We start from the raw sequence: 26,449 nt of genomic DNA, 5'->3' as shown, positions 1-26,449 counted from the left end.
AAGAAATCTAATTCTACCACTTGTGTATTTTGAAGGCCAACATTTGGTACTATGGAAATACTGTCAGAGGAGTCTGTACTTTGTTGGCCCATAAAGGGTTAAAGGGAAATCAGCTTATTTATGAAAGAGGAAAAGTATTTGTATAATATTTTAAGTAAATCCCAAATACAAATATCCACATATGTTGGATAGATAAATTAGGCTTTTTTTTTTTTTTTTTTTTCTGTATAAAAATATGCTTTGGGGAATTCCCTGGTGGTCCAGTTGTTAGGACTCTGCATTCACTGCCATGGACTCTGGTTCAATACCTTGTTAGGGAACTAAGATCCCAAAAGCCTCATGTTGTGGCCAAAAATTAAAAATAAATTTTTTTTTATAAAGTGTCTGTAGGAGGTTTTGTTATATGGGACTTCCCTGGTGGTCCGGTGGCTAAGACTTCACTCTCCCAGTACAGGGGCTTGGAGTTCAGCCCCTGGTCAGGGTACTAGATCCCACATGCCACAACTAAAGATCCAGTTTGACAAAATAAATATTAAAATATATATATATATGTGCATGTACTGTGAAAGTTAACCCTGTTAAATCAATATGTACCCTCAGATGCATGTTACACAGAACTTAGAAATGCGTTCCTAGACATAGGTTTATATTTTACAGAGAATCATTGCCCATTTGATCTCTGTACAAAGATTGAGGTTGGCCTTTGGCAGCTGTCAAATTGGTAGTTGAGGAACCCATCAGTATTCCCATTGTCCTAGAAAGATCTGTTTCCTTTTAAAGATTGATCTGAACTTAATTATTTTGTTATAATAAAATACTTTTAACCCCTTCCCCGTCTCTAGTGTAATTTAAAACTTGCTATTGGCCCCTTGAGCTTATAGTTTGCTACTAGAAAGTGCCACACCAAGTCTTTTAACAGAGTAAACATTTATCATTTTTATCCTTGAGTAAAAGCTGGTGGGAAAGGAAATTTTTATTTAGGTGCTTCTGTATATGATAAACTGTTGAAAGAGGCTGTACATGGGTACATATGTTTTATGTTGCTTGTTTTAAGTCCACAAGTGTTGGTACTGTATGATTTCTTTAAAAAGTGGGAGTAAGGAAATACCTTAGATGCTGTTGTCTCACTATATGGTACAGTCTCAGTAAATGTACAGTAAATGGCATCAAGAAAGTTTGCTGTGAATTTCATATCATTCTGAGGTAGAGTATAAGTGTGAAGAGTCTGTGAAGGGCTGAGGTCTTTGCCTCATTCATCCAGTTCATTTGTGGCTTTTCATTATGGTAATTAATATTTTCTTAGGCCTGATAACATGGAAGCTTAATTTCTTTCAATTACCAAAATGCTTGATTCTAAACTGTGGTGGATATTGGGGGACCAGGAGAGGCTAATAAGATCTTAATGATGAGAAATACAAAACATGGTGTTTTTGCAAAGTTAAATACTTAGTGTTAGGATATTTACCATCTGTCAAAATAGATGTATAGAATAATAACTTCAGCACTTAGCGATGTGCCAAGCTCTGAGCTCATGCTTATGTGTTTTATCCCATTTCATATCAGCAAAAAGCAGGTATTATTATCCCTATTTCTGAGGCATGTGTCCAGAGTCACTCCTGTGTGAGGATTTTTTTCACCAAATGTTTCTCTTTAAGCATTTAAAAGAAGGTACTCTAAGTAAAGCGATAAGAGTTACAACTTCATGTTAAGAGTTGTAATTGATACACGTACATTTTCAGTCCACTCTTTTTAGTTCCTAAGTCTGACAGAGTAGTATTGGACCATATGTTCGGAGGAGCAAAAACTGAATTAGAAATTCTTGTCTTCCATGTTAGTAATAATTATGTATACAGAAAATCTGTTGTGAGGATTTAGTAGGACTTGCTTAAATGTTTGCTAAAGTGAGTGGGAGGAAGGGATTGAATATGTAAACATGAAAGAACAAGATGTTAGGGATGGGGGAGAGATGAGAAAGTGGTGGGTGTGCTTTCAGGTTAGTTTCTGTCAGCCTTGCACAAGCATTTCTCTCACCATTGCCACTTGAGTCACAACCTACAACTTGCCAAAGACATCTCTGCAGTGTGTGAGTAGACGGCACCTTCTGATCATACCATTTTCCTTTTTAGAGTAGCTTGTTGTAATGTTAATATTTGCAGAGAAATGAGAGAGGTGATGATACCTGTTACTTAATTAAGTTGTGAAACAAATCCTTCCTCCTTTTCTGTATCATACATGATGGGTTGAATTTGACTGTTCCACTAAAGCATAAGCAAAATGCCTCCTGTAAGTAGGAAATAAGACCAGTAGTTATTGTCACTTTCAGCAGCACTAACTTTTTATCAGTCCTGCCATCTTTGGGAAAATGAATAGAAGATGAATGGCTGAGCACTCAGCATAGTTCAGCAGTCATTTTGGCATAGCAGTTTACATGTTATGCTGTGCTTTAAAAAGAGACGTGAAAACAAACTCTACTTTCTTGTGTTAATCTTTATTTTACAAGCGTTAGTGTTTTCGATCCGTGGGTTGGGAAGATCCCCTGGAGAAGGATATGGCAACCCACTCCAGTATTCTTGACTGGAAAATCCCATGGACAAAGGAGCCTGGCAGGCTATACAGTTTACGGAGTCGCAAGAATTGGATACGACTTACCAACTAAACCACCACCAGTATTGGCTGAAAAATTCTAAGAGGAGCCTGAAGCGGCTGAGCAACTGAGCATGTGACTGCACATTAACTACGTAAAGCATTTTAATGTCACAGACTCAAAGAAACCTCCCTCTTCACTGGATTTTCTGGGTCATTGACTCCATTTTTTTCCTAATAGAAAGTCAAAGTAAGACTTAGAGTAAAAAATTTCTAAGAGTACACCTGAAATAAGTTTCAGTTGGCTCAGCTAGTTCATTTCCTTATCTCATTAGGACATAGTGCATTGTGTTTCTCAAGTATTTTGAGTGATAAAACAGCCGCTAATCAAGGCTATGCAGAAGGGCATTTTGATATACTTTTTCCAAAGTGTGGTATATTAGTCTCCTTATGTGACATATTTGGACCTCTGCCTGTATTAGGTAGGCGTGTGTACATAACTTGTGTAATGTATCTTTAGGACTGCTTGCTGTGGATTGTTGCTAGGACTTCACATTGAGTTTCTCCTGGGTAGACTGGCAAACAGTATGACGTTGGAAGATTGTGAATTTCATTTTGCTCCAAGCACCACAGGAAACAGCTGAAAATAGAATATGCCATCTCTGTGTTGCTTTATTTACAGTCGCATTTTTATTGCCTCATCAGGTACCCAAGGAGTTGCACCAGGTCCTGTCATCGGGCTCCAGGCCCCATCCACCGGTCTCCTTGGTGCCCGCCCTGGCATGATCCCACTCCAGCGCCCGCCAGGAATGCCTCCGCCTCACTTACAGCGGTTTCCCTTGATGCCACCTCGGCCCATGCCTCCACACATGATGCACCGAGGTCCACCACCAGGCCCGGGGGGCTTCGGAATGCCTCCACCACACGGAATGAAAGGCCCATTCCCACCCCACGGCCCCTTCGTCAGGCCTGGTGGGATGCCAGGGCTCGGGGGCCCGGGGCCAGGCCCCGGGGGTCCTGAGGACCGAGACGGGAGGCAGCCGCCGCCGCCGCAGCAGCAGCAGCAGCAGCAGCAGCAGCAACAGCAGCCTGCACAGCCGCCGCCGCAGCAGCCGCCGCCCGCCCAGCAGCCACCGCCCGCCCAGCAGCCGCCGCAGCCATTCAGAAATGACAGCAGGCAGCAGCAGTTCAATTCAGGTAGAGACCAAGAAAGATTTGGAAGAAGATCCTTTGGAAATAGGGTGGAGAATGACCGGGAACGGTATGGGAACCGTAATGATGATCGAGAGAATAGTAACCGTGAGAGGAGAGAGTGGGGAAGGAGGAGCCCCGACCGGGACAGGCACAGAGACTTGGAAGACAGGAATAGACGCTCTAGCGGGCATCGAGACAGAGAGAGAGATTCTAGAGATAGAGAGTCTCGTAGAGAGAAGGAAGAAAACCGAGGCAAGGAGAAGCCCGAGGTGACAGACAGGGCAGGCAGTAACAAGACCGTGGAACCTCCCATTAGCCAAGCAGGAAGCGTAGACACTGTTTCAGAACTTCCTAAGGGGGAGCCTGGGCCTGCAGTCGCAAAGCCTTCTGAAGAGTTACCTGCTGAGGCTACCTCATCCGTCAACCCCGAGAAGGACCCCGGCTCAGCAGCAGAGGCTCCTCGTTAAGAGAGACTGGGATCTGTCGGATATGATGGCGACACAGGAGGGTAGGGCTTGGGGTGTACAGATGCTGTATTATACGTGCTCCCGCTATGTCACAGCCCCGCAGTAGTTGGTGGGAGCTGTAAGCAATTTGATTGCTTCCCTTCTATTTAAAAATAGCCACAAAATAACAACAAAAAAAATACTGAAATATGAATAAATATTACCCTTTTTGCTGTAACTTTTTAAAAGTTTTGACTTTAAAAAGTTTACAAATCGTAATTAGAAGTGCTCTCTATTTTTTTTTTTTTAATTTAAGACAAGGTAACGGTGAAAGCTCCTCAAAAAACAATAGGGATGTTTTTAATAAACTCTATTTTCGTAACAAACTTTAATGTGTGCTATTCTTCCTACACTGCATTAAGGTGGAAAAGGACTGTTCATCAAACTTTGAGTGGTTAATGCTGTATTAGTCTAAATTAGACTTGTTGATTTGATGGAAACAGACATCTTTAAGTAGTTATTTTCAAACACTTCATCTGTAATATTTTTGATTCTTAGCATTTCATTCAGAAGGCAAAGGTTAGTAGTTTTAATGTTAACTGAAAAGCTTGTGAGTTTTGGGATTCAATTAAGGTGTTCTCCCCCTCCCTACCCCCTACCCATTGGCTTTGTGGTAAATGTTGCCCTAAATAATTGATTAAAAAATTCTTTGCTAAGGGAACATTGGACCCCAACATTGCCAGTTGTACTATAAATTATTGCCTGGGTATTACTTCTTTAGAAGGCTGGTTGTTTTTCTTACCATCCCATTAAATTTTTCAAAAAGGTTAAAAGAAAATCAAGGTTAGTGTCTGGAGCTTTAAAAGCTTTTTGCCTCATCTGTTTAAGAACTTAAATGCAGCCCCCACTGTTTCTATAAGCCTTGCCTGTTGCCTCTCTCTTCCCGTGCTGAGCAGAGGTAAACTGAGCTTTTCACCCCTGCAAAGTACTCGCTCCTCTTTAAAATAATTGGGTTAACTAGGAAAAACAGTTGTGAGTTATCCAAGAACTATTACATGAAGACATTCAAGGGGAAATCAAACCTGTACCTGAAGTACTACAGAGAAGCGGTTACATAAAGCTGCTGAGCTAGTGCCATGGAAAAGACCAGCCGTTAACCCAAGTATTTATGGCCTTGAAGCTCTTTTCTTCTTAAATTATGTATCTAAACTGTCCTAGTTTGTGTGCTGAACAGGTTCTTTACCCTCATCCCGAGGCAAAGCTGCTTTATTTGGTTTTGCGTTTTCTGCAGCAAGACCCTTAATGGGTGGTGGGGGAAAATGTACGTAGGGCAACCTTTGCAAAACAAGAGAAAATCCTGTTTGACATATGTAGACTTGAGTTATAAGCTTACCCTGGTGTATGTTGGCCCACTGAGTTTAAAAGTTCTAGCTGAAACTGCTTCTGGAAATACACATCTGATGTGTTCGGGTTTCAAGGAAACAGTCCAGTATTTCCAATCGAAAGTATTAAGGTCATCGTATTTGCTCATGACAAAACCCCATAAGTATTAAGTGGCAGTAATTACATTTGAGGCTTTAAAGGACACAAGCAAGTCCATTTATGTAACAAACTGTACCTTGTGCAATGTTAGTGTCGGTTTTTAAGTTCCTACCTGATGGTCATCTTAACTGCTAATTTGTAAGCATACTGTTATCACCAACTTAAAACTTTGAATACACATTTATTTTTCTAAATTAGCTTTTCCTCTCCAAGTGATCTTCACTTGCTAAAGTCCAACCAAACAGTTGCTTATTTCTGGCTTCTCTGTCAAATATCCTACAATTTTCAACTAATAAACTATAACCCACAGTCAAACCTGCGTTAAGATCAACACTTCGTTTTAAAGCATTCTTCTATAGGCATACGTGTTTAGAGAAGCAGACTTGAATTACTAACTCGGTGTAGAAATACTTGTATTTAAACAGGCAGAACCCACAACCAAGTCAGTTCTTTGCTTCCACCTTACAGTGGGTATAATGTATTTCTTTAAAGGGCATATGTGAAAGCAGGTTGTGCCAAACTACTGTTATTAAAATAAAACTAAGTCGTCAGTTCAGTTCAGTCGCGTCCGACTCTTTGCGACCCCATGAATCTCAGCAGGCCAGCCCTCCCCGTCCATTACCAACTCCCGGAGTTCACTCAAACTCAGGTCCATCGAGTCTGTGATGCCATCCAGCCATCTCATCCTCTGTCATCCCCTTCTCCTCCTGCCCCCAATCCCTCCCAGCATCAGAGTCTTTTCCAATGAGTCAACTCTTCGCAGGAGGCCAGAGTACTGGAGTTTCAGCTTCAGCATCATTCCTTCCAAAGAAATCCCAAGGCTGATCTCCTTCACAATGGACTGGTTGGATCTCCTTGCACTCCAAGGGACTCGCAAGAGTCTTCTCCAACACCACAGTTCAAAAGCATCAATTAGGCGCTTAGCCTTCTTCACAGTACAACTCTCACATCCATACATGACCACAGGAAAAACCACAGCCTTGACTAGACGGACCTTGGTCGGCCAAGTAATGTCTCTGCTTTTGAATATGCTATCTAGGTTGGTCATAACTTTTCTTCCAAGGAGTAAAGCATCTATAATTTCATGGTCATGGGTCTATAAAAATGGAGTATGTGCCATTTTGACAGGTAGGTAAATTAATCTTACTCTTCGCTAAGGCTGTAACTTGCCATTTACAATTTCACTAAGTTATCAAAGGGCTCTCTTAAATTGCTAACAGCTACTTTTTAAAATAAAGTTACCACCTTCTTTCCTGAAGCTAACAAAGAATGGCCTATTTGTCTGAGATTAAAATTCAGCTTAGTCTTAGCTAAATATACCAGTTGCTAAAATTTTAACATTTTAATGATCTCATTTAAAAACACTTTCAAAAAAAGTTCTAAGATAGTTAATACCCATCATCGTATTACTAAATCTCTTCCATTCATGCTCTATGTATGAATATCAAGTTAATTTAGAATTTCAATTTAAATACTTCAACAGGCTCAAAATACAGTGCCACAGAGAATGTTTATTGCAAGCTTGAGAGAATCAAAGAAATTCAGACAAATAATATACATGTGATTAAGTCTGGCAAAATATAGAAACCAATGAAACAGACATTTTAATTGCATATGAGTTTTATAAAATAATACAAATCTTTCAAGTGATCATGTCAGTTCTCATTACATGTACTTAAAGCAAGTCTTAAAAAGTCACACAAATTACACTTTAAGTTTACAGTGTTAAATGCTTATCAAGTTAAATTTCTACAACTAGCAAGATAACACATGAGTTACTAGGACTCAGACCATGTCCCAGGGAATGTTTACTGGGCAATTCCAATTACACCACAGGCCAAACGACTTCCAGCGTTCCCAGTCTTTGTACTTTCTTCATTTCCACCTCTGCCCAAGTCATCTGGTTTTTCATGGACCTTTAAAAAAATTTAAGAACAAATTAACTCAGGCTATCAAGCAATTACCATCTCCTCAACAATACCCAAAAGACCTAAGAACCACTGAATATTAGAAAATACCATGTTAAAATAATCCTACTAGTAGGAAAATACACAAATACTTAATCTAGTAGTAAAAAGTAGAAGCTACTATTCAGAGCTTTTTCTTGATGATGCAGACATAATAAAACACTAGGTTAGCAGTACTATCTCAAAAAAACATGAGAAACCCATAGAATTAGGTTACAAAACATCCACATGCTAAATCTACCATGAGAAATTTTAGTAATATCAGGGTAGACATTCTTTCATAGTACAAACTGGTTTGGGGGGAAAGGTGAACCAAAAAATATATATAAACTTATAAAAACTGTGCCTAATTAGCTACAGACCCATAAATAAGAGAGAATCCTAAAAATATCTTGAATATTCAAATGAGAATACTGGAGTGGGTTGCCATGCCCTTCTCCAAAGGATCTTCCAGATTCTGGAATCAAACCCAGGTCTCCTGCATTGCAGGCAGATTCTTTACCAACTAAGCCATGAGGGAGGCCCTAAAAATATCTTGAATATTCAAGCAGTAGCCTTTTAAATTTTGCTCATAAAACATTAAGCCACCACTTGGTGGCTCAGATGGTAAAGAATCTGCCTGCAATGCAGGACACTTGGGTGCGATCCCTGGGTTGGGAGGATCCCCTGGAGGAGGGCATGGCAATCCACTCCAGTATTCTTGCCCGGAGAATCCCATGGACAGAGCCTGGCAGGCTACAAGTCCAACGGTGGCAGAGTCGGACACGGCTAAGCGACTAAGCATAGCACATCAAATACTGGTAAGTGACTTTTCAGCTTTATTACTACAGAAGGAAATTCTAAGGATAAAAAGATGAACTGATAGGAAGTGTCTCCTCAAAGTTAACTGTCCTCTGGGGGCAGGCAAAAGGGAGCCTTCAGGAGGCATTCCGTAGGAACCAGATGCAGTGTGGGACAACGGCCTCCCACACATTGAACAAGTGAAAACAACCTGCAGATATGAATGAATATTGGTACCGAGGTCCACCCCAGATTTTAGATTTCAAATGCTCTGGTTAACTGCAAGGGGGAAACCCAGTAGTGACAGAAAGCCTGGCCATTTGAAAACCAAATAAAGACAGCTTCTGTTTCCATAACACAGATCTAATTAACATGATCAAAGATAATCTGCTTTATTACTGCATCTTAGCAAAACTGGTCTTAACTGACCTTGATCATTAAATCACCTTCACTGTAACTGTCCAACAAAATAAATGCTTTCCCTAATCTGAACAGAAAGTACAATTTATATGGAAGCTTAGAAGCCAGGATTAATAATCGTGAAGTCATGAAAACATACATGATCATGTGTTAGAAGAAATTTCATGCATATCCTTATTATATGAAAACTTACCACCATCGTGCGGCCAATGATGGAATATTCTCCTGAGAGTGAGATCAAAGGATCTACAATATCCACAATGGCAACACCGTTTTCGTCAGCCTTCACATTGCCCAGGTCTCCAACATGCCTAACATTGAAAAAGCAGAGGGATCAGGACTGATTTCTATCTAACTTTAGTTCATAAGCTAAATTAAAAATGGATGCGTCAGATATATAAGGGTAGCTTGAGAGAGCAATACAGTCTGTATCAAATAGAATCTACTTTTCCATACTGACAAAACTTTGAAAACATATTAATTTAAAAACAAGTAACAAGATGTTTCAGACACACAGCTCTTCAAGCAAGGCTTCAAGTCTATAAAGCAACGCTCTGGAAAGACTTGGGGTGCACCCCTAACTTCAGAGGTGAAGTAAACTTAGAGGATAAACTCTAAGTTACCGAGTTATGCCTATTAATACTTGGCACGGCTAAGACAGTTATGCCCCTTGCCCTTTGATATAAACGTAAATTAATCCTTGTCCTTAAAATTTAATATTTTCCTGAAAGGCTTTCAGAAAACGAACACATACAAGGGGACTCTCACTGAATTTTCAACAGATTTTTATCTACAAAGTTTCCAGTATTTCACAATGATGTTTTAATTTTGCTAGTAGTTGACAGCACTGTTATTCATGACACTTCCTGTATTAGTTCTCTTTGACACTTGTATTAGTTCTTTATTCAATAAACGCTACAAAACCCAGATCGTCTGCAGTGTCCCCATTTGTCAATTCCTTAGCCCAGGGAGTAATGCCATTCCAGTACTCAGGGGCAAGGGGTTACGTGGAGCAACAAATTCAAGAGCAGAAGTGCAATTATCTTAGCATACAATCTGCAAGTAGTAAACCATACTGACCACCCCTGCCCAAAGCCAGCGCTAATATTTCAAAAAGAATTAAGGTCACTTACCTCTCTTCATCTTTTGGCCCACCATGTTTTTTGGACAGAGGATTAAAGTGCGGACCTGCAGTGGTACAGCCTATTTACCACCAAAAAAAAAAAGCAGCTAAATTATGAATCAAAATTCCAAAATAAATTCTAAAAAAGAAACTGGTCATTGCTAAAAGCCTCAACTGGAGAAAAGTACTGACCCCCAAAGTGACTTCTGGGCTAGTAACAGCAGCAGCGAAGGGCAGGGAGTAGAGACGAATTCTAACCATTGCGACACTGGTCAAGGTACCACCGTTCTCGGCTTGGCTGCTTCTGCCCCGACTTGCACTTCAATGGTCCTTCTATTAAAATCCCACGATTATGATCCTACCTCCTAAGACAACAGGATACCTCCACGACAAAACACGTGTCTCCCCAGCAACACACTGCCAGACAGCTGCTGTCTGGGTCTTGGTGCTTGTGGAATATAAAGCAGCATCCTAATCCAAGGGCTGCTGCCCTGCGCGACTCTGGGCCTTCAGGCTGTACTCTGTAAAAACGGCACTCCTGAGCACCGGAGAGCAGTCCCATAGAACACAACTGTGGAGGCGGCTCTCTTACAGGGGCCTTCACTCGCTGGCTGTCAGGTGGGGTCAGGGATGGATGAAGGCTGTGAACAGCCCCCACCCTCCCCACTCAGGGAGACGACATGCAGGTTACAGGACGTGGCAGAGTAAGTCGAAGCCAAAGAGCAGTCGCCTCCCACCACAGAGGCGGGAATGTTTTTCCTTTGGCTGCGCCAGGTCTCAGCTGCTGCACACGTGATCTCTAGTTGAGGCACTCAGGGTCCTTACGCAGCAGCATGTGGCCGCTGGGTGGTGGCCTACACGTGGGGACTCCTCTCCCTGACCAGGCATCCAACCTGGGCCCCCTGCGTTGGGAACTAGGGGGAGACGTACCCACTGGACCACCTCTTAGTCCCAGCAATTTTTATATTGTTGAAGTGGATCACATCTGACCCTTAAATCACTATTTAAAGGAACCAAATTATGGGTCATTAAAAACAGGTTCCAGCAAAATGAATTAAGTTCTCATCACAGAAGGTCGAAACACTAAGTTTCCTCAAACACAGCAACTTAACCCATAAATTTTGTTAACTTGCTTCTGATCCCAAATTGAGAAAATCAAACTCAATCCACAGTACCAACAGTTCACAGGCTATCATCAGTCTGTCTCTCACTGCCCCCCACCCCCGCCACCCCGTCCCAACCAAGGCTCTTGTGTTGGAGCTGTGGAGCTGTTCTTCCAGGATAATGATAAATGTACGCCCTGCCTGTCACACCCACCCTCAACCCCCAGCTCACAAGGACCAAAGGCCAGGAAGGTCAGAAAGCAGCAGTATTGTTTTCTATTGTTAAAAACGTCTGAGACTCTTACATAATCAACCCATAATAAGATAAAATAAAAACATCAATTCCCCTTCCATTCCATTGAGTCAGTCACTTTTATCCCTGAGGCTGACGTGAGTAGTCCTATCGACTTTCTAAAAAATTGTTGCCAATTTTTAATGTGTGGAGGTGGCTCCCTGGATGGCTCAGCAGGCAGACAATCCACCTGCAGTGCAGGAGACACAGAAGACGCGGGTTCGATCCCTGGGCAGGGAAAATCCCCTGGAGGAAATGGCAACCGCTCTAGTACTCTTGCCTGAAAAATCCCATGGACAGAGGCACCTGGAGGGCTACAGTGCACGGGTTGCAGAGTCAGACACGACCGAACACCTAAACACACACCCACACACTACTAGGTTTATCTCACTAGGTGAGGTGACTGTGAATCGATCACCACCAGGACCACACCCACCTTGTGTATTGTCTCCAAACTGATGGACGTGGAATCCATGATAACCTTCAGTCAACCCTGTAATGGATCCAGTTACGACGACTTTATCTCCCTTCAGTCAAAGAAAAGTGAGAGAAGTTTGAGAGGGCGAACGCTTCTGAGCAAAGAAAACGACTGAATTACCTTTACCACTCACAGGAAAAGTGAAAAGAACATCAACTCAGGAGTCGAAAAACCTGTGTCCAAGGTTTTGGGCTAGAAAGGCCCCACCACGTTCTAGCAATGAACCCCTAGGTAGCTGCTTAACCATGCATGTGTAATGCCAGTAAGTTCTTGCTTATTATGTAAATACTTCAAATAGGTTGTGCTTGTGCGTGGCTAAGTATATGTGCACGTATCAAACTTGTGAACCCAACTGTTTGCACATCATACACTTTTCAGCATATTCCTTTCTTCATGCAGACACTCTGCTGTATTATTAAACACAGATTTGTCTTAAAAAGAAAAAAAAAAAAGGTTCGCTGGAAATACTCAATGTGCTATCCCACGGTCCCTCTTCTCCACTCCCCAGGAGAGGGACGTTTTATCAGTTTCCCACACGGATATTTCTGGTTTGTACCCAGAAAATATCCTCCTCACTGCCACTGGGAAGCTGATCCTAATCTAACCAGAAGTACTGCTTTCTGGAGGCTTTTCAGGCACTGGAACCTAGATAACCTTTCCACTCCTGAGATCAAAAAGAAAGGACAATAAAACACCCAAACAGGTGAAGAAGAAAAAGAAAACCGCACTGCAATCCCGGCAAAGGCGATGGGCAATGGTACTGCACACTACATGGACAAATCAAAGAAGTTCCTTCCACAGCTACAGAGAGATCTTAGCAACTAAAATAAAACATAACACAGCAACCACACCATACAGGAATATGAGATGGTGTTTCTGTTTTTTTAAAAAGCCAGGGCCGACAGTTACAAGAGGTGTCAGGTCTTGAAGATCTGATTTTCCACTGGCTAGGTATCACTGCTCCTGGAAAGGAGCGTGGCGACTGCTGCCTCCTATATTTCTTTTTGAAGACAGATACATTATGATTTCTGTAGGTAAAGAAAAACCCGAAATTTAATGGAAAATTCTGGAAAGAACCAAATGTGACTGTTATCCCCCAAACACGCCATGTTATCAAGAGCACAGAGAGGCAAACACACAGGCTCTTCCACACTCCCACTCAACGGGTAATGCACAGAACAGAAGAAGTTCAAGGGTAAGTGGCCTGGTACACCCTGCGGGACCCGGGCTATTATCTCAAATGGGTGAAACAGGTCAGGGAAGCAGGAGGAAGGGAAACAGGCTGCAGTGTCACCCTAGGCTAACGAAGGCTCAGTAGGGGCCTTCTCTAGATAGATGATTTTCAAGACGAGCTAGGACTTTGGACTTAGGTGAAAATTTCCGATTTTTGAAAACTGGAAACTAATCCAAAAATTTTAAACACTCAAAAAGCCAAGAAATACAGTTGATAGTTTATTGACAGTTTAATACATCCGCATACCCAAGGGTCTTTTACCAGGTTCAGAGAGCACCACCAAAACGGAGGTTCAGAACCCAGAAGAGGGTGCCATACAAGCTGCTCAGGGAAGCTGCAGAAACTAAGGGGGCCCAGGCTGCGGCAGGTTTCACAGTTTGGCTGCTGAATCTAAGTAACACCAGGAGCTGGCTCTCAGTGGCCGGAGGGAAAGAATTCCTCAGAGGCTTCTGAGGTTCTCTAGTGGAGAGGCAGGAGAAGGCAATGGCACCCCACTCCAGTCCTCTTGCCTGGAAAATCCCATGGACAGAGGAGCCTGGTAGGCAGCAGTCCATGGGGTCGCTAGGAGTCGGACACGACTGAGCGACTTCATATTCACGTTTCACTTTCACGCACTGGAGAAGGAAATGGCAACCCACTCCAGTATTCTTGCCTGGAGAATCCCAGGGACAGGGGAGCCTGGTGGGCTGCCGTCTATGGGGTCGCACAGAGTCAAACACGACTGAAGCGACTTAGCAGCAGCAGAGCAGTGGACAGGCAAGAGGAGAGACAAAACAGAGTCTGGCAAATGAAAAGAGCAAAATTTAGTCTAATGTCAAAAAGCCTTTTCGGAAAATTTGGAAACCACCAAAAGGAAAAAATTAAGCTCAAATATTTAAGTTTTCCTTGTATAAATCTCACATATAACACTTTGCATATCCTTTCATGTTTCCATAAACCACTGTAAATCTCACTGGTACCTTAAATATTCCCTCATTATTAACAAGCCAACACAATCTTCCACCCACTGGCAACCTAAGATCTGGGGCAGTCTTTTCACAACATCTGTGAAAAGATGTTTCACACTCCTCACAACATCTGTGCTTCACAGTATGATCACTGAGTGTTTCTGTACACTTTATTTTACATGATTTGTACAGAGGTTTGTCCGATACCCTCTCAGTAACAGGCCTACCAGTAAAGAAATTTCAAAGTCACGTGACTGAAAATTTGTTTACAGGAATGCTCCAAGCACAGAAATGACAATTTGCTGCAAAGGAAATACTCTAGGCCTCCTCGAATTCTCAATCCTCCATGCACTGTTAAGAACCGCTTTGGAGGCTTTACAAACTGCAAATCTCAGACTGCACCACACCAGGTTCTGACGTAACCGATCCTGAGTTGAGCCCTGGAATGTCTATTTTAAAAAGCTCAGCCAGTGACTCTGGGGCTTCCCTGATGGCTCAGCGGGTTAAAGAGTCTGCCTGCAATTCAGGAGAGCTGGACTGATCCCTGGACTGGGAAGATCCCCTTGGGGAGGAAACGTCAACCCACTCCAGTTCCTTTTGCCCGGAGAATCCCATGGACAGAGGATCCTAACGGAGTACAGCCCATGGGGTCGCAAAGAGTCGGACACGACTGAAGCGACTCTGCACCCACGCGGTGAATCAGTCTGCCGTGCACCCAGGATTATTATCGCTCTCTAGAAAACCCCCCAAACAAGGGAGTCTGTTAGATCTCTGGTTTTTTTGGAGCTCTGACCAGGGCCGTCTTCTCTGTCCTCACAGAGCCTGACCATGACCCAGAGCAGGGTGTGTCAGCAAACTTTTCTGTAAAGGGTCACTGTTGCATACTCGTGTTTTCCTTTAAACACAAACATTAAAACAAAACAAAACTACAAAGACCTGAACAGATAAAACCACTCAGCTCGAGGGCTATACAAACACCAACCCCGGCACGGACTGTGCGCGTGGTTTGCAGATCCCTGAGCTGGAGCACTCGAGCTGCAAGGGAAGCCCCAAAGGGATAACGGATGCCACGAGAATCCTGAAGGCCCGGCCGCACCCCGCCACCCCCGAGATCTCAAGGACGGGCCAGGCCTCGGGACTGCGCAATTCAAGAATCGGCGCGCAACTCAAGAATCCGCAGGATGCCAGGACCCAGACACTGACGCAGCCGAGAAGGGGGTGGCGGGGGCGGGGGATAGCCACACCGCCTCCTCAAATCAAGGCAGGTCTCCGTCGGGGCCTGCGGACCTCGAAGGGGCGCCGTGGCAGCCGGTTCTCCTCCTCCCTCGCTTTCTCTCCGCCCTCCCGGGCCCGCGGTTGTCGGCCTCCCCGCCCCCACACACACAAAGGGGCCGACCGGGTGTTCCCTTCCTGCACCTCCGCCCAGGCCTCGCCTCGCACAGCCGCCGGGCTCGCCCGGTGACTCAGCACTTTACGGCCACGGGGGCGCGGGGGGCGGCCCGGCAGTGGGAGTGGACCGCGGACCCGCCGAACCGCGCGCCGGGGGAGGGAGGCGTGGCGAGGGCGGCACGAGGCCCGGCGGGGCCGGCCTGCCGTTCCAGGGCACAGATTGGCGCGCACGGCCTCGCCGCTGGTCTCCCCCCTCGCCCCCGCCAGCCCTTGCCTTTGCCTCGAAGCGGATGGTGCCTTGCACCGGGCCGTCACCCTTCAGCACGCAGACGGCCTTCGTCGCCATGACTCGGGGGAAAGGCTCTCCGGCCGGACCGCTAGGGACACCCCCACCAAGCAGAGAAGCAGACGCCGCAGAACACACGCCGACGCAAAACCGAGGCGAGCGCGCCGCCACACTTTTATAGGGCCGGGCCGCCGCGCCCAGCCCACCCTGGCCCTCAACCAATCGCCGACCGCGCTCTCAGCGCGCTCCCCCCCCAACGGGGAGGCCTCAGGGGGACCTTGACGGACCGGGGGGCGGAGCCAAGGGGCGGTGCGGGGAGCCCGTCACTCAAGCGCTGCCGGCCCCCTCTGCCCTGGGGCTGTGTGAAAACGCGCAGTAAAACCTGGATCCGTGGGGAAAAAAAAAAAAAAACTCCCCCCAGCCTTTCTCCTCGAAAGGGCGTGATCTGCGGATTGCAGTACACGAAAGTGGGACAGGGAGGTATATACGTGGCACGCCTTGAAGATATGAAGTCCCTTTGTCCGCAAATGTTAGTGAGTGATAACTGACTTTGGTCCTGACGTTGTCGCCTTTGTGTTTCACAAGTTGAGACTCTCATGCTGGGTGTTTGTGATAATTTCCATTTTTTTAAATTGCGTTGTGGCTTTCTGAGGGTCTGTAAAGACTGGATCTCAGTCCCGGGTCTCACCTTTTCTTCTCTGCAATTTTCTTCGTCCTAAACACATAAGACTCACGTATTTGGTTGTCAGAATTACGTCTTTTCGAATATTTCCTGTGTGGCAAGGCCACAAACCTGAAAATGCAAAAAAAAAAAAAAAAAAGCCAACTGATTGATTTCTATATCCCTCTGTGTTTTGTCTGCTGCCCCCAACAGTCAAGGATAGGGGGAGAATGGGTGAATGATACCTCCATACATTTCTTAACCTTCAAGGAAGACGTTTCTTGAAACTAGCTAACAGCACAATCCACTTCTGTGGGGTTTTATTTAAAAGTATAAACATGTTTACTTGTGTGCTCAGAAATCTATAGAAAGATGTACAGGAGACTGTGGGTGGGTACCTTTGGGAAATGCAAATTTAACTTTACTAATGTTCTCTCAAAATATATATATATTTTTTACAATGACTATGCATTTGCTTCTCTCCTGGCTCAGATGGTAAAAAATCTGTCTGCAATGCAGGAGACCTGGGTTCACTCCCTGGGTGAGAAGGATCCCCTGGAGGAGGGAAGGGCTACCCACTCCAATATTCTTGTCTGGAGAATTCCATGGAGAGAGGAGCCTGGCCAACTGCAGTCCAGTGGGGTCTGCAAAGAGTCGGACAGGACTGAGTGACTAACACTTTCACTTTTCACTGTGCATTTGTCTGCAACAGTTTGGCTCAGAAGGAGAATCCCCACCACCACCACCATCTGGCCCCACCCCCACAAACATGCTTTTCTTGGCAAAATTGTTTGATAACCATGGGATTGCCAGGGGGCATCAAGAGAAGAATCTTCCTCTTCCCTCCTCAGCGGGCTGCCTGAGTAACAAAGATGAGTGAACTGTTTTCGGAGATGAGTTTAATTTAATCTAGAAGCACGCTTTTGACTCATCTAGAAGGCTCGTTAAACCGCAGATTACTGTGTTTCTGACCCAGTGGGTCTGTGGTGGGAACCTGGAATTTATCTTCCTCTCTTGTTCCCAGGGAGCTCTGATGTTGGCAATTTGAGAAATTCTGACCCACAGGTGTTTTTCATGCCCAGTGAACTAGGCAAGTTGAGAGCAAGAGCTGGACCTACTTGACTCAAAAGAGGAGATGGGAAAAGTATAATGAAAAGAAACAGGGAGTCAAGGAGACCCAGACAGGGGCTGATGAGGGACACACCTAAGGGAGGAGAGCTCTGGCTGCTAGGGATTTCTGTTGAAATCCTCCGGTCTCCCAGTGAACTCCCAACACAATCTGCCTTTTCTTCTAATGTAGGGAGGATTTAGCTGTGGTGCTAGTGGTAAAGCCTGCCAGTGCAGGAGATGTAAGAGACCCGGGTCAGATCCCTTGGTGGTGAAGATCTCCTGGAGAAGGATATGGCAACCCATTCCAGTATTCTTGCCTGGAGAATCCCATGGACCGAGGAACTTGGTGGGATACAAGCTTGCTACAGCCCATGGGGTAGCAAAGAGTCGGACACACTGAAGTGACTTAACATACACACACAGTTGTGGGGATGGTGAAGTGCTGAGTGAGACATAGTTCAAGGTCAGAGTGAAACAAAGCAGAAACTACTTCAGCCACATCTTGGCTGCACATGACTTATTTAATTCTACCTTTGGGCTCAAATCGTCATCTGTCACAGATGCACAGTTCACTTTTTTTTTTTATCATCCTCTTGAAAGTATACATATTTGTAATTTTGCTTGTTGTACTCAACTAGCATTTTCTAGTTAGCCTGTAAGTTGCATAAATGTGCAGATCACAGCCAAAAGGCCTTTGCCCAAGGCCAAAGTTTCTTTGGCTTCCAGGAAGTTGGAATCAGATTTCAGTTCACATGCTAACAAACTACCCCACGTGCAAAGGTGCTGGGATCCGGGTTCCTCCTCTTTCGAGATAGGTAGACAAAGCCTGGGGCAGTGCCAGGGCTGTGTCATGCAGGACTCGAGGACCCCTGAGGTTCATTCCTAGAACTACCCTCACGCACGGAGTCCCACTCTTCAGAGGGCCCTGTTCTGTTCCTCCTTAGGCCGTATTTCCCCTGGGGAGAGGTGTGGAGCTAAGAAGATGCTCCCACAAGAGTCTTACCCCTCCTTCTAGAACAAGGTTGTGTGTGTGTTAGTCGCTCAGTCGTGTCCAACTCTGCAACCCCATGGACTGTAGCCCGCCAGGTTCCTCTGTCCATGGGATTCTCCAGGCAAGAATACTGGAGTGGGTTGCCATGCCTTCTTCCTGGGGAATCTTCCCGACCCAGTGATGGAACCCATCTCCTGCATTAGCAGATGAATTCTTTACCACTGAGCCACCAGGGAAGCCGACACAGTACGTTGGACTGACTTCAAAGAGTTAATGATCAGGAAACGTGAAGATGGAGAAACAAAGACTAGCCATTGAACCGAGGAGCTGCTAGCAATTTAGACTATAAGCCGGCCACAAAGCAGTGTCACCCAGCTCCCAGGTCCCTGAAGGATGAAGGTCTGACACACGTTCCTAACTTGTTTTGTAGGAAGGAGATACATGTGGTACAAAGGCCTCCCTTTATGCCCTTGCCCCTGTCCTGTGTTAGGGCAGGCCTATTCATTTCGACCTGGAGATTCCACGATTCTATGGCTTTGGGGTGCTCCTGCCCCCTAATCTAGTCCCAAAGGTCATGTGTGTGATCAGAGAACTCAGGTGGTTTTGAAAAGTTCAAATCCCATTGAGAGTCATTATCTCCAAGAAGTCGAGGGAATCCAAAAGGAGGTTGGGTTGTCTTGAGCCCAGGAATGTGGCTGGCATCTGACAGTCAGGATGAGGCATGCTGACCCAGAGAGACTTGAATTTTGTAGGGAATGGTGAGGACTGGGTGCCTCGGACCAGATTGCCTCATGTCCAGATGACTCAGCAGTTTACTGTGTGTCCTTCTGGCATTCCTGAGCATGAAAATCAGTGTTTGGTTAAGAAGTGAAAAGGTAGACCAGCTGTTCAGTCTTGCATTTCCACCCCTTTCCTCTTCTTTTCCTTTCTTAGGATTCATTCCTCCCTTTTCTCGCTTATTTTGGGCTTCCCTCCTGGCTCCAACAGTAAAGAATCTGCCTGCAATGCAGGAGACCTGGGTTCAATCCCTGGATTGGGAAGACCCCCTGGAGGAGGGCATGGCAACCCACTCCAGTATTCTTGCCTGGAGAATCCCCATGGTCAGAGGAGCCTGGCGGGCTGCAGTCCATGGGGTCACAAAGAGTCAGACACAACCGAGCCACTAAGCACAGCACAGCACTCCTTTATTTCATCTCCCTTTTTCCCAAAATCATTCTTTTTCTCCTGAAATCCCAAGGCAGTTCCTCCTTTACACCTTCATGGTGCTCAGTAAGTAAGTAGTTTTCTTTTCATCTGCTTCACATCACACATCACAAAGGGATTATCACCAAAACTTTTGCTGATGAAAAATATGTTTTTATGTATGTGCTTAGTCGCTCATGTGTGTCTGCCTCTTTGTGACCCCATGGACTGCAGCCTGCCAGGCTCCTCTGTCCATGGGGATTCTCCAGCCAAGAATACTGGAGTGGGTTGCCAGGCCCTCCTAACCCAGGGATCGAACCCAAGTCTCCCGCATTGCAGGCGAAATCTTTTACTGTCTGAGCCACCAGGGAAGCCCATGAATACTGGAGTGGGTAGCCTATCCCTTCTCCAGGGGATCTTCCCAACCCAGGAATTGAACCGGGACCTCCTGCATTGCAGGCAGATTCTTTACCAGCTGAGCTACGAGGAGTGCCCAACTGTAAGCCAGAGGCCCCTAGGTTAGGAAAAGTCCTTGTTGACCCTTGCTGCACCTTAGAACTAACTACCCAAGAGATTTTTGAAAACAGTGTGCTTGAGCCCAATTGCATTCACATCTTCAGACTGTGTTTATTTAAACGGTAGATGCATTGACATTGCTGTAAGTTACATAAGAAACTGGCAACGGCCTTCATTGGAAATGGGCTGCTTACCTTGCACTTTCTATCCCACGAGGAAAATAAACTTACATTTGGTTAAACAAGCATAACCAGGCTTCTGTTACATGCAGTTCAAAGTAAGTTCCAACTGAAAGAGAGAAGAAGCCACCAGGGGAGTTTTATCAGAAAGGGACTTGATTATGTGCCTAAGTAAGATGGATCCTGGGATACTCAAGTGGGTAGATCAGAAGAGAGTGAAGTGAAACAGGGCAGAAAGGCTATTTGGGAGTAGTGATATAAGGTCCTGGTAGGAGACCATTGCTAGAAAATAGGGGAGAGAGAATGAAAAAGGAACCTTCAGCCTCAGAGCCTGACCAAACCTGCAGGGTGAAAGAGAGGCAGGGCAAAGGGTAGCTCCCAGATGTGGGGCTCAGGTGCCAGAGTAGAGGATAGAGCTGCCACTTATTGATACCAGATTAAGACCTTCATTCAGGACAAGGGTGCATCTTGGTGTCTGAGCAACCTGGAAGTGCTGAGGTGGATGCATCCTTTTGAACACAGATGTGAACCTCAGGGTGGCCCTACACGGCATGGCTCAGAGTTTCATTGAGTTAGACACGGCTGTGGTCCATGTGATTAGATTGGTTAGTTTTCTGTGATTGTGGTTTTCAGTCTGTCTGCTCGGAGAAGGCAATGGCACCCCACTCCAGTACTCTTGCCTGGAGAATCCCATGGACAGAGGAGCCTGGTAGGCTGCAGTCCCTAGGGGTCACAAAGAGTTGGACAGGAGCGAGCACACACACATGTACACACACAGGAACCATTGACATTTTCTCAAGTTCATCTGGTTAAAAAAAATTCTTTAGAGCAGTGATTCTCAAATGTTAATATCCTGTTTTGTTTTGTTTTTGGCTGTGCCGCATGGCATGTGGGATCTTAGTTCCACAACCAGAGCTGAACTTGTGCCCCCTGCATTGGAAGCATGGTGTCTTAACAACTATACTGCCAGGGAAGTCCCCCAGATGTTAGTATACTTTAGAGCTGGCTAGAAGGCTTGTTAAAATTCAGATTGCCGTCCACCTGCAGAGGTTTGTTGGGGTTTTTTTTAACTTAAAAAAAAAAAAAACCAAAGTAGCCTTATTACTATATAATTCATGTACTATAAAAAAATTCACCCATTGTAAGTATACACGTCAGCAGTATTTTTAGTAAGTTTTTGTAATTAGCAACACTTTCCAAAATGCAGTTTTAGAACATTTCCATCAGCCCAGCAAGTTTCCTCATGCTGGTTTTCACTTAAGCCCTTCTCCCACTCCAAGCCCTAGGCAACTACTAATCTTTTTACCCTGTAAATTTACTTTTTCTGAACATTTCTTATAAATGGAAACAGTATGTAGTCTTTTGCATCTGCCTTATCAGCATAATGTTTCAGAGCTTAATCTTGGTTGTAGCATGTGTTGGTAGTTTGTTCCTTTTTATGTCTAAAGAGTATTCCGTGGCATGGAAACACCATAAATTGTTTTCCAGTCACAAATTGGTGGGCATTTGGATTTGTTACGTGTTGTTGAATTATGAACCTCCAAAATACATATGTTGAAGTCCTGCTGCTGCTGCTAAGTCGCTAACCCCCATGAAATGTCACCTAGTTTGGAAACTGGATTTTTGAAATTAAATTAGTTAATATAAGATCATACTGGAATAGGGTGGACCCCTTACCCAATACAATTAGCAACCTTATCAAAAGGAAATTTGGACACAGGCAGAGAGAACACGACGTGAAGATGAAGGCAGAGATAGGATGATGCTTCTACAAAGCCAAGGGAAACCCAACATTGCCAGGAGCTAGGGGAGGGGCATGGGACAAATTCTCTCTCAAAGCCCCGAAGGAACCAATCCTGCTGACCCCTCCATCTCAAACTTCAGGCCTCCAGAACTGTGAGCCAATCAATTTCTGTTATTTAAGCTACTTTGTTACAGAAGCCCTAGCAAACCAATACAAGGTTATTTCTGAGTTTTGAATGTTATAAATAGTGCTGCTAAGAATACACCTGCTGCTAAGTATACACATCTGTGTGGACTTACAATTTCATTTCTCTTTGATTTGCTTTTTAACTTTGGCTCAAAAATAGTGCTAGGCAATATTTCAATGGGCTACATCAACAACTCAAAGATTTCACTTTCTTCACATCCTTGCCAATTCTTGCTGTTGTTTATTTTATTTTATTTTTAATTATAGCCATTCCAATGAGTATGTAGTATCTTATTGTGGTTTTAACCTGCATTTCCCTAACAGCTAATGATGTTGAGCATCTTTTCATGTGCTTATTAGCTGTTTATCTTCTTTGATGAATTGTCTCTGTGAGTCTTTTCCCATTTTTGGCCTTATAACACTGTTTGGGGGAGAAAGCAATGGCAACCCACTCCAGTACCCTTGCCTGGGAAATCCCATGGGTGGAGGAGCCTGGTGGGCTGCAGTCCATGGGGTCGCTAAGAGTCGGACCCAACTGAGCGACTTCACTTTCCCTTTTCACTTTCATGCATTGGAGAAGGAAATGGCAACCCACTCCAGTGTTCTTGCCTGGAGAATCCGAGGGACGGCGGAGCCTGGCGGGCTGCCGTCTGTGGGGTCGCACAGAGCCGGACACGACTGAAGCGACTTAGCAGCAGCAGCAGCAACACTGTTTGGAACGTCCAGGACAATGTTGTAGAAGTGGTAAGGGATGGAGACCTTTGGGTTGTTCTCAGTAGCTGGGGGAAGAATTCAGTCTCTTCCTCTTTGGTGGGATCTTAGCTGTAGGTTTTTCATAGATGCCCTTTATCCAGGTTGAGGAAGTTCCCATCTGTTTCTAGTTAGTTGACATGAAGGGTGTTAGCTTTTGTCAGATGGTGTTTCTGCATCTGTTAACACGATCATGTGGTCTTTGTCCTTTGTTCTATATACCTAGTGTATTACGTTGAGTTTCAGATGTTTAATTGACTGGGTATTCCAGTAATAAATTCCATTTGAACGGAGTGTATAATCCTTTGTATATGTTGCTGAATTTGATTTGTTAATATCTATAATGTTATTTTCTTGTGCTGTCTTTATTTGCTATCAGGATAATACTGGTATCATTGAATGAATTGATAAATCATCTAGATTTAGGCTTTTCTTTGTGGGAAGATTGTTAATTGCTAATTCAGGTTCTTATTAGAATTCACATCAGATTTCCTATTTCTTCTTGATTCAGTTTTGGTCATTTCTGTCTTCTAAGGAATTTGTCCACTTCATCTAAATTGTGTAGTTTGTTAATACAGAGTTGTTCATGATATTTTCTTATAAATTTTAAATTTCTATAGGGTTAGTAATAGTGTCCCAGAGAAGGCAATGACACCCCACTCCAGTACTCTTGCCTGGAAAATCCTATGGACAGAGGAGCCTGGAAGGCTGCCGTCCATGGGGTCGCTAAGAGTCGGACATGACTGAGTGGCTTCACTTTCACTTTTCACTTTCATGCATTGGAGAAGGAAATGGCAACCCACTCCAGTGTTCTTGCCTGGAGAATCCCAGGGATGGGGGAGCCTGGTGGGCTGCTGTCTATGGGGTCACACAGAGTCGGACATGACTGAAGTGACTTAGCAGCAGTAATAGTGTCCCCTCTTTCATTACTGATTTTGGCTATTTATTTGTCGCTCTAATTTTCTCTTTCAATCTAACTAAGCAGTTGTCAGTTTTGTTAACTCGTTTTGAAAGAAGCAGCTTCTGTCTTTGTTTTGTTTCTTGGCTGTATCACAGGGCTTAGGGGATCTTAGTTCCCCCTGCTGCTGCCGCCGCTGCTCAGTCGCTTCAGTCGTGTCCGACTCTGTGCGACCCCAAAGACAGCAGCCCACCAGGCTCCCCCATCCCTGGGGTTCTCCAGGCAAGAACACTGGAGTGGGTTGCCTTGCCTTCTCTAATGCATGAAAGTGAAAAGTGAAAGTGAAGTTGCTCAGTCATGTCCGACTCTTAGCGACCCATGGACTGCAGCCTACCAGTCTCCCCCGTCCATCGGGATCAAACCCCAGGTGGGGTCCTAATCACTGGACTGCCAGGGAATTTCCCCAAAGTACTGCCTTTTGCTTTCATTGATTTTCTCCATTGTTTGTCTGTTTTCTGTCTCAGTGATTTCCAATCTAATCTTTATTATGTCTGTCCTTCTGCTTACCTTGGGTTTATTTTGCTTTTCTTTTGTCTAGTTTCTGAAGGTGAAAGCATTGTTTATTGATTTGAGATCTTTGTTCTTTTCTAGCGTGGATATGTAAAACTATAAATTTCCTTCTAAGCCTTGTATTAGCTACACCCATGACATGATATGTCACGTTTTTATTTTCATTTAGTTTGATATATTCTCTAATTGCTCTCATGACTTCTTTTTTCACCCATGCATTACTTTATAGTGCTTGCCTTCCAAATATTAGGGTTCCCCAAATTTCCTTCTGTTATTGCACCCTAGTTTAAGTCCACAGTAAACTGAAAGAATATACTTTGTATGATTTCATTCCTTTTAAATATATCGAGATTTGTTTTATGATCTGATACGATCTATTCTGGGGAATATTCTATCTGCTATTGAAATGAATGTGTATTCTGCAGTTGTTTGGTGAAACAGTCTACATATATCCCTAAGTTGCATTGGTTGATAGTGTTTCTTAAGTTCTCTGTACCTTTGCTAATTTTCTGTCTGGTTTTTCTATAAGTAACTGAGAGTGGGATATTGAAATCTCCAACGGCTATTGCTGTATTGTCTACGTTTCTTTTTATAACTGATTGAAGTACAGTTGATTTGCAGTGTTCTGTTAGTTTCTGATATATGGCAAAGTGATTCAGATTCATTTCTTTTATAGTTTATTACAAGATATTAAATGCAGTTCCTTGTGCTGTACAGTAGGACCTTGTTGTTTTATCTATTTTATATATAGCATTTCATATCTGCTAATCCCAAAGTCCTATTTTATCCCTGCCCACGAACCCTTGCCCTTTGCCCTTTCCTCTTTGGTAGCTGTCAGTTTTTTTCCTATGGCTGTGAATCTGTGTCTGTTTTATAAATAGGTTCATTTGTGTCATTTTTTAGATTCCATATATAAGCTGTATCATATGATGTTTGTCTTTGTCTGACTTACTTCACTTAGTATGATAATCTCTAGATCCACCCATGTTGCTGCAAATGGCATTATTTCAGTTTTTTATGGCTGAGTAATATTTCATTGTGTGTATAAGGTCCGTCTAGTCAAGGCTATGGTTTTTCCAGTGGTCATGTATGGATGTGACAGTTGGACTATAAAGAAAGCTGAGCACTGAAAAATAGATGCTTTTGAACTGTGGTGTTGGAGAAGACTCTTGAAGAGTCTCTTGGACTATGAGGAGATCCAGCCAGTCCATCCTAAAGGAGATCACTCCTGGGTGTTCACCGGAAGGACTGATGTTGAAGCTGAAACCCCAATAGTTTGGCCACCTCATGCGAAGAGCTGATTCATTTGAAAAGACCCTGATGCTGGGAAAAATTGAAGGCGGGAGGAGAAGGGGATGACAGAGGATGAGATGGTTGGATGGCATCATCGACTCAATGGACATGGGTTTGGGTGAACTCTGGGAGTTGGTGATGGACAGGGAGGCCTAGTGTGCTGTGGTTCATGGGGTCGCAAAGAGTCGGACATGACTAAGCAACTGAACTAAACTGATACACACACACACACACACACACACACACACACACACATCACATCACATCTTCTTTACTGTTCATCTGTCAATGAGCATTTAGGTTGCTTCCATGTCTTAGGTATTGCAAATAGTGCTGCCATGAACATTGAGGTGCATTTATCTTTCTCAAATTGAAGTTTTCTCTGGATATAGGCCAGGAGTGGGATTGTTGGATCATAAAGTAACTCTGTTTTTAGTTTTTTAAGGAGCCTCCATGCTTTTCTCCGTAGTGGCTGCAGCATTTTACATTCCCACCAACAGCGCAGGAGGGTTCCCTTTTCTTCACACCCTCACCACATTTATTATTTGTGTCTACCTTTCCTTTTAATTCTGTCCCTTTTGTTTC

General features: G+C 44.2%; 2 protein-coding genes across 3 annotated transcripts in view; one reads left to right on the top strand and one right to left on the bottom strand.

Annotated features, from left to right (window-relative positions):
• The window catches only part of SCAF4 (SR-related CTD associated factor 4), a 60,818-nt gene extending 54,497 nt beyond the window's left edge, over positions 1 to 6,321 (top strand). The window contains exon 20 of one of the 2 annotated variants that reach the window (XM_040227943.1): positions 3,289 to 6,321. In XM_040227943.1, the coding sequence (XP_040083877.1) occupies positions 3,289 to 4,244 (956 nt within the window). In that variant the 3' untranslated portion in view covers positions 4,245 to 6,321. The remainder of the gene's footprint in view (positions 1 to 3,288) is intronic. The other variant, XM_040227949.1, reaches the window with a different exon arrangement.
• Positions 6,322 to 7,256: 935 nt separating this feature from the next.
• On the bottom strand, positions 7,257 to 17,037 carry SOD1 (superoxide dismutase 1). The gene is made up of 5 exons (XM_040227966.1): positions 15,773 to 17,037; positions 11,887 to 11,977; positions 10,066 to 10,135; positions 9,126 to 9,243; positions 7,257 to 7,681 (listed from the first exon to the last, which is right to left on the bottom strand). The coding sequence occupies exons 1-5, from the start codon at positions 15,842 to 15,844 to the stop codon at positions 7,574 to 7,576; spliced, it is 459 nt and encodes a 152-aa protein (XP_040083900.1). The 5' UTR covers positions 15,845 to 17,037; the 3' UTR covers positions 7,257 to 7,573.
• Positions 17,038 to 26,449: the final 9,412 nt, after the last annotated feature.

This window comes from Oryx dammah, unplaced genomic scaffold, assembly GCF_014754425.2.
Source record: "Oryx dammah isolate SB20612 unplaced genomic scaffold, SCBI_Odam_1.1 HiC_scaffold_2, whole genome shotgun sequence".
Taxonomy (NCBI): domain Eukaryota; kingdom Metazoa; phylum Chordata; class Mammalia; order Artiodactyla; family Bovidae; genus Oryx; species Oryx dammah.
Note: the sequence above shows the minus strand (reverse complement) of the source record. Positions and strands in the feature narration are given on the sequence as shown.

Excerpts from the sequence above, each read along its gene's own strand:
- SOD1 (XM_040227966.1), bottom strand. The coding sequence starts at position 15,844 with ATGGCGACGAAGGCCGTCTGCGTGCTGAAGGGTGACGGCCCGGTGCAA. Across the intron at positions 11,978-15,772 it reads CCATCCGCTTCGAGGCAAAG|GGAGATAAAGTCGTCGTAAC; the intron begins GCAAGGGCTGGC and ends CTTTGACTGAAG. Across the intron at positions 9,244-10,065 it reads GGGCCAAAAGATGAAGAGAG|GCATGTTGGAGACCTGGGCA; the intron begins GTAAGTGACCTT and ends TTTCAATGTTAG.